Source organism: Lolium perenne, chromosome 7 (genome assembly GCF_019359855.2).
Source record: "Lolium perenne isolate Kyuss_39 chromosome 7, Kyuss_2.0, whole genome shotgun sequence".
In the NCBI taxonomy this organism is placed as follows: domain Eukaryota; kingdom Viridiplantae; phylum Streptophyta; class Magnoliopsida; order Poales; family Poaceae; genus Lolium; species Lolium perenne.
In genome coordinates this window covers 133400064-133407638 of record NC_067250.2, presented here as the reverse complement: position 1 = coordinate 133407638, position 7575 = coordinate 133400064, and the positions used below count along the sequence as shown (strand labels likewise).

Here is a 7575-nt window from a genome sequence, read left to right as displayed (position 1 = left end):
ACGTTCAGTAGGTAAGAGAACTCAATTCAGCAAGCTCAACTTACTGAACCTGAATTTGGCAATTGCATTGGTCGACAGACAGCGCGTTATGGTTTGATCGACAAGCGCTCTTTTTTGGAATCCAGCACCGCCCAGTGCGCTAGTTCATTCTGGCCACTAGCTGTCCGAGAATCTATTTCTAACGGTGGGCTATCGTCCACAGTCCACTATCCCCCCTCCCCTCACCATCCTTCATTTTTGCCTAATTTCTTTGTAAGAGTGTCTACCGGACAATATCTTTCCAGTACCAACTAATATCCAATTTTTCCTTCAAATAAATATCCAATTTTTGTCTATATATACATGGACATGGGCTAGATCGATGATATCCTGCTCCAAACAACAGAACCACAGCCACCTATATCGGCACGTCGTCAAAGCTTGTCAATTAATGGGTGCCAAGCTCCCAGCCGACGTACAGCTCTCCCAGGTGGCCAAGCTAGGCTCCCTCCTGCTCCTCTTCCTCCTTGCGCCGCTGGTGCCTTCCTTCCTCAGAGTTTCCTACTTCTACTTCCTCTTCAACGTCATCGTCCTCGGCCTGGGCATCCAGGCCGGCCTCCTCCGCGGCGGCAGCGTCATAGGCGTCATAACCACCACTTCCTCCACACCACGCGCCGATGACAGGTCACCGAGCGATCAGACAGGCACGCCCATCAGCATCGGGGCTTCGCCGTTTCAGAGGCCGAGATCCGTCCAGCAGCCCAGCGTCGTCGAGCAGAAGTCGGCTGCAGATGCTCCCGTGGTCTCTGTCTTTGGAGCAAGTATTCCTCTTCCTGTTATTGACCTGAAGATCATTCTTCCTATTATTGAGTTGAAGACCAAGACCAAGGATGTGGTGCTGACGCTGATGAAGAAGTGCCCGTCCACGGCCAGCATCTTCTTCCTCAGCGCCCTCGACGGTGGCCAAGTCGACGGCGAGGAGCAGGCGTACGAAGAGGAGAAGAAAGATAGTAATAAGGTCGACGTGGACGGCGATGTGACCATGAGTCGGCAGGAGCTATTTGCCAACACCGAGAGGTTCATCGGAATGTTCCGCAAGCACCTCAGCATCGAGAAGCAGTAGCCCTGCTGGAGTGCTGGTAGCTAGCTAGCACAAATGTGGTTTTTTTTCTTTTCTTTTTAGTTAGAAACTACATTTGTGATTATCGTCCACTTATATATCTTATCAGTCCTCTTGTTTCATATTGGTGTAAAACTGTAAATTTGTCGTGGAACACTTCTTAGTTGTTTTTATTAAATTAGAAACTTGACTTTAAAAGTTGGTACAGTATGGATACTAAGCCGAAATCTAGTAAGTTTTGTTTTCTTGCGAGAAGTTACTTTGTGACAACACCGGCTAATTCGAATTGATAGTCTTGATGGAGATTAATGCTTTAGCAAATGTGGGTGAGATGAGCACATGGTGCTTCTTACCTAGTTATGTTCGCAGTATGAAGTTCCTGGGAGCAAGCAACACAACGGTATCCTGGCCGCTCATTTCCCCCTCCCCCCCCTCTCGTCTCTATCCTCGCTACAGTACCTGAGGGAGAGCTTATCCTCCCCGGGCCAAACCGAAGCCGACCTCGCCGGCGTTGCCGGTCGAGGGAGGCGGAGGGGCAGCGCCGGGCTCTTCTCTGTACATAGTAGGGTTAGATTTTGGCTTGATGCCAGTAGTTTAGGTGCAGCTCTGGATCTGCTCGGCGAGATCTGGAGGCTAGGGTTCTTCCTCCTCTTGGCTCAGCTCCCATGGTCGGAGCTGGGAACGGCGGCGGAGGCCACTGCACGTTTGAATAACTTCGCTGGGAGCTTCCTTTTGCAGGTTCAGTCTTCTTCTGTTCTATCTCCCTCTCTGGCCGGCCGAGGTGGCGGGGGGATCTGGGAGTGTACAGCAGCGGCTGTTCCGGTGACGGCGTTCCGAGCGGCAACTCCATCTTTGGCCGGCCATGGAGGCGAGGGGAGGTGGGGTTGCGGTTCTTGCTCGCCCAAGCCAGCTTGGAGGCGGGTTGTTCTTGCCTCTGCCATTTGGCATCCTTTCTCTCTTCTTCCTCTGGACGGCCATGGTGGCGAGGGGAGGTCCAGAGGAGAGGAGGTGCAGAGAGCAGAGGTTCGGCAGCGCTGGGATACCTTGAAGCTCGATCCGCGGTGGTTCACAAGCGTCGGCGTGTTCTGCTGCCGCTATCTCCGACCAGAGAGGCCTCGCCGTTCCTCGTCTGCTACGGCTCCGGGGAGTATCTACTTCCCCCACACCTTAGGGCTGTGGAGGAAGATCCGCAGTCACAGCTCGGTGACCCATCCCGCCGACGAACCAAGTGGCGTAGTCCCCGGCTTCGTCGACGGCGACCGTAGTCTGGGTTGATTCGATGTTGCGGTGGAGAAGAAGGACCGGATTGCTTTTTATTTTTTCATTCCGAGGTCCTTTTTGTAATTTTTCAGGACTCCTGCGCTATTTCATGTAAAGCCAAGGTCCTGCATGTAATGTTACCCACCGAGTAATGGAGCTTCTCAGGGTGCTCAACACCCTACCAAAAAAAAAGGTATATTGGCCATACAATTTGTTTGTCATTGGTCATCTCAAAAAGGGATCCGTTACACACTAGAGGGTGGAGATACATCGACATCTTCAGCTTTCAACAATGTAAATACGGCAGTTGCCCACGTAGTGACTTATCTTCCTTAACTTAGGGCATGTAGAACGCGGAACGCTTGTACGGGCGCTTAAGACAAAAACTAATTGTTTAACGTTGCAGCGATCTAGGTAAGAGCCTGCTTCTCGAACGCTAAACGCTTAATATATTCTGGCTAGCGTCCATCGTCTGCAACCGCACCTCGCAGGCGCCCCAACAATTTGCACTGTGTCGTACGTGATTGTTCGGGGGAGATAAGCGCCTTCCTAGCGCCGGACGCCCGCTTAAGCCGCGGCTGTAAAAAAAGGAAACGGAAGCGTAGGCGTCTAGATTTGCGCCGATGCTAGCTAAAATCCCAGGCTTCGATGGAAATAGGGAATAACTACCAGGAAATTGATCCTGACGTCCGCTCCAAGCGTCCCCATTGTAGATGCCCTTGTAGCCCCAGCTTACCACCCCTTTATATCATGTCTACGAAGACAATAAGCTTCCAAATATCATTTTTTTGTAGGAAGTTTTGTTTTTAACAACATTGGCTAATCTGAATTGATATTCTTGAGGAAGATCAGAAGATGAATGCTTTATCAAATATGGGCGATGATCACTTGGTGCATCTTAGCTACTCCCACCAATCGGATATAATTGACGTCTTACAACTAGAAGGTAGCTAGCTATACTCCGCGTCGATTAAAATCGACCGGAGGGAATAGTTATGTTCGAAGTATGCAGTTCGTAGGGGCAAAGAACGCGATGTCATATTGGCCACACATTGTTTGTCATTGATCTTCTGAAAGGGATCCGTGACGCGCTAGAGTAGAGAGAGACATCGACATCTGAATTACTATGTATACTATTATTCAGTTTCTCTTTAGGTTTCCTACATAGGGCAGTTGTCCACGTAGCTACTTAATTTTCTTTTCACACAGACAAGAGGCTGAACCTATCCATTTACCACCACTTGGACCTACAAGAGACTGTATTCACGGATGTTGAAGATTAATTTCCGAAGTCACCACAAAAGTCTTGGTAGTGATGGCTGACGTTTACGTATTTCCCTACAACCGTAAGGAGAGCATTTCCAGTCGCGTCTTCTAAACTGTCTCCCAAATACCGTCGGATTGAGCGTTTGGGGACGTGTTTTGTTTGTGCCGCGTTTGGAAACGTCGTTCCCCAGTCGCGTCCCCCAAACAAAATTCTCAAATAAATATTAGTGCACGAAAATAAAGGTTTTTATTCAAATTTGATTATATATTACAAAGTTTGAATGAAAACGGCTACATTTTATCTAAACCCTACCCTACTGACCGCCCGACGGTGCGTTCGACGGCCCTGCCCCGTCGTCGCCTCCCCTCCGCCGCAGCTCCTGCTGCGCGCGCCGCCTCTCCATGCGTAGGGCGGTGGCCAGACGCTGCTGCTCCAGCAGCGGGTCGTCGCCTGCCCTCCCCTGCTGCGCCGCCTGGAGGGAGAGCTCGACGGCGCGGTGAATCTGCGCCTCTTCGCGGGCACGGGCGGCGTCCTGGAGCTTCTTCTTCGACTCGAAGGACTCGACGAGCGCGCGTTGCTGATCGGCCGTCTCGTCCGTCGTCGTCGGACCACTCGAAATCATCGTCGTCGTCGTCCTCCACCTTGGTCTCCTCCTCCTCCGCCTCGGCCTCCTCCTCCTTCATTGGCGCCTCCTCCTCTTTCGTTGGCGCCTCCATCATCGCGGCCGCCAACGCGTCGGCCTCCGCCGCCAACTCCTCCACCTGCCTCCCCCCAGGCCGCCTCCGTTGCCGCCAGCGCCGCCTCCCGCTGCTGACGCTCCTCCGCCGCCAGCTGCTGCAAGCGCTCCATCGACTCCCGCACCCGACGCTCGATCGCCTCCCGCCGTTCACGGTACTGCGCCTCCCGCTCCTCGCGCTGGCGCCGACGCTCATCAACCCACCGCCGGCTCATCTCCTCCGTCTGGCGCCACCGCACCTCTTTTGCCATGGAGGCGTCGAACGCCGCAATGGTGTCCGCCAGCGCCTCCTCCTACCACGTTGCTGCCGCCGCGCTCTCGTCAGCTGCGGGGCCATGGCGTAGAACGCCGCTACATCCGCCGCGTGCGCCGCGTCACGCTGCTGGCGGGCCTGCTGCCGAGTGCCTCCCGCCGCTCCTGATGATGTGCATGCCAATTCTCCGTCCCTCGCCGCCGCCGCTCATCCCGGGCGGCGACGTCGATGCCAAACTGCGAATCCGGTGGTGGAGGTGGTGCTGGAGGAGACGACGGTGGAGGGAACTGGCCATCGCCTGGGCGGTTCATCATTGCGCACTGGTGGTATAGGAGACAGCGGTGGAGCGACGAGGGTTGTGCTTGTGGCGGAGAAAGGGGTGCCGGCGGCTATGGTGGCGGCCATTGAGCCGGGAGGGCCTTTTATAGACGCTGGCGTCGGGAAGAAAGCGCGGGAAGAGGCGAGAAGAGGTGGGAAGAAAGCGCGGGAACGCGCGGTGGCGTGCGAACGCCGGCGACGCGTGGAGGCTGCGCAGCACCGACGAGACGTCTCTCCTGGCCCTCCGTCGCCATTAAGGCAAAGATGTCGTCGTGTGTCACTTCGCGCTCTTAACTTCCTTCGCGAGGTAGGCGACGGTTAGGTTAAAATTCAATGTGCCGCTAACGGGTCAGGCCCGCGTCGCTTCGCCTCGCTTTTTGTTGTGGGGCTGTGGGGCGGGGACGGGCTCGGGGCGCCCGACACCATATCGGGCCGCGCTGGATAAAAAGCGGCTTTGGGGGACGCGGCTGGGAACATTTTTTTCGTCCGGCGCGCCCCAAATCTCTTTGGATGACGGTTTGGGGGACGCGACTGAAGATGCTCTTAGCAGGTAAGAGAACCAAATTCAACTAACTTAACTTATTGAACTTGAAATTGGCATTAACCTTCAAAATTTGGCCGACAGGCGACTTGTGCGCAGTCAGCGAGTGATGGTTTGGTCTACAAGCTCTTCTTTGAGATCCAGCACCGCCTGGCGCGCTAGTTCATTCAGGTCACCAATCAGAGAATCTATTACTACGGGTGCTAGTACTTGTTATGTCTCTGTCCTGCATAACATGTATGAAACTGAGTATGGAATCCTTGTAGGTCTGCACTACAATACGTGACTACGTAGGCGTGCACTGCATACACAGTACAGATAGATCAGTCTCGCCAGCACTTGATATTTCTCTCTAATTAACCGGCTGCTAGGTATACTTAGTTTCTAACCACCACCACCAACACCACCACCAGGTACATATTTCTGGTTTCTCTATAAGAATGGCCACTGGCCAATATCTTCCATTTTTATAACAAGTGTACCAAATATCTATTTTTTGTCTATATATACATGGTAACTGGTAAGGGGCCAGATCGATTGCTATCCTTGCTTCAAACAACAGAACCTGTAGAGACCACTAGCTATATCGGCACGTCGGCAAAGCTTGTCAATTAATGGGTTCCAAGCTCCCAGCCGCTGTACAGCTCTCCCAGGTGGCCAAGCTAGGCTCCCTCCTGCTCCTCTTCCTCCTCGCGCCGCTGGTGCCTTCCTTCCTCAGGGTTCCCTACTTCTACTTCCTCTTCAATGTCATCGTCCTCGGCCTGGGCATCCAGGCCGGCCTCCTCCGCGCCGGCGGCGTCATAGGCTTCATAACCGCCACTTCCTCCGCACCACGCGCCGACGAGAGGTCACCGAGCGATCAGGCAGCCACGCCCATCAGCTTCGGGGCTTCGCCGTTTCAGGGGGCGAGATCCGTCCAGCAGCCCAACGTCGTCGAGCAGAAGGCGGCTGCAGATGCTCCCGTGGTATCTGTCTTTGGAGCAAGTATTCCTCTTCCTGTTATTGACATGAAGATCATTCTTCCTATTATCGAGTTGAAGACCAAGACGAAGGAGGTGGTGCTGACGCTGATGAAGAAGTGCCCGTCCACGGCCAGCATCTTCTTCCTCAGCGCGCTCGACGGTGGCCAAGCCGGCGGCGAGGAGCAGGCGTACGAAGAGGAGAAGAAAGATCGTAATAAGGTCGACGTGGACGGCGATGTGACCATGAGTCGGCAGGAGTTATTTGCCAACACCGAGAGGTTCATCGGAATGTTCCGCAAGCACCTCAGCACGGAGACGCACTAGTCCTGCTAGTAGCTACCACAAATATGTTTCTTTTCTTTTCTTCCTTTTTTTGCATCATTCTATATATACTTTTAGCTTTTTAAAATTAACATCATTAGTTATCAGTGTGTACCAGCAATCTGCAGTACTTTGAAGTTTGAAGCCCATGCATGAGACACCCATGCATAGTAGAGTGTAGACCAGGAGCAAGCAAAGATTACTAATCGGGAATTCACATTCCTTTTTTTTCTTCTGTATTTGTGTGCTTGGTTGTGTTGTGTGTTGTAAGTTGTTCCTTCACCACTGTGGCGCATTTTGGTCATCTGGAGTTCTATTATTTTGAAAGAAAACCAGTGCAGTGAATAGATCAGAAAAGATTACTGATCTGGAATAATAGCCCGAGTGGCCTTCATCATCGTCCCATTTGTAAAAGGAAAGCTCTCTCCTGTAATAAACAATGAGCATATAAAAGTTGAGCATTGCGACGTATGGTTCAACTAGTGTAGTGACCTTACCTGAAAAAATGAGAGTCGCTAGTCCCCGATCGAACTGGTAGCACACAGAGTTTAAAATGAAATACCAGATAGCAAAGTTTTTCATTACAACGCAGGATCCAGTGAAAATAAAATAATTCGATACAAGTTGCATAGCTCTCAGGCAAGCACAATTTCAGGGTTTAAAGCTGCAAAGAAATCTTCAAACATGGAGCCCTCTTCCTTCATGAAGCCACAGACAGACATGTTGGGCAAAGACTCGTGAACCTGAACTATTAATCTTCAGCTAGAGAAGTAACCTGCAACATAAACAATCCGAAGGTCAATACATTTGGAATTGTA

The 7575-nt window shown here is 52.3% G+C and overlaps 2 protein-coding genes across 2 annotated transcripts; both read left to right on the top strand.

Annotated features, from left to right (window-relative positions):
- The first annotated feature begins 348 nt into the window (after positions 1-348).
- LOC127301659 (uncharacterized) lies at positions 349-1221 on the top strand. The gene has a single exon (XM_051331934.2). It carries the CDS (start codon positions 362-364, stop codon positions 1100-1102), a length of 741 nt encoding a protein of 246 aa, XP_051187894.1. The 5' UTR covers positions 349-361; the 3' UTR covers positions 1103-1221.
- A 4723-nt stretch (positions 1222-5944) lies between these two features.
- On the top strand, positions 5945-7042 carry LOC127301660 (uncharacterized). Its single transcript, XM_071823550.1, has one exon. It carries the CDS (start codon positions 6089-6091, stop codon positions 6758-6760), a length of 672 nt encoding a protein of 223 aa, XP_071679651.1. The 5' UTR covers positions 5945-6088; the 3' UTR covers positions 6761-7042.
- The last annotated feature ends 533 nt before the right edge of the window (positions 7043-7575 follow it).

What these genes read in the sequence shown, in the direction of transcription:
- LOC127301659 (XM_051331934.2), top strand. Translation starts at nt 362, where the DNA reads ATGATATCCTGCTCCAAACAACAGAACCACAGCCACCTATATCGGCAC.
- LOC127301660 (XM_071823550.1), top strand. Translation starts at nt 6,089, where the DNA reads ATGGGTTCCAAGCTCCCAGCCGCTGTACAGCTCTCCCAGGTGGCCAAG.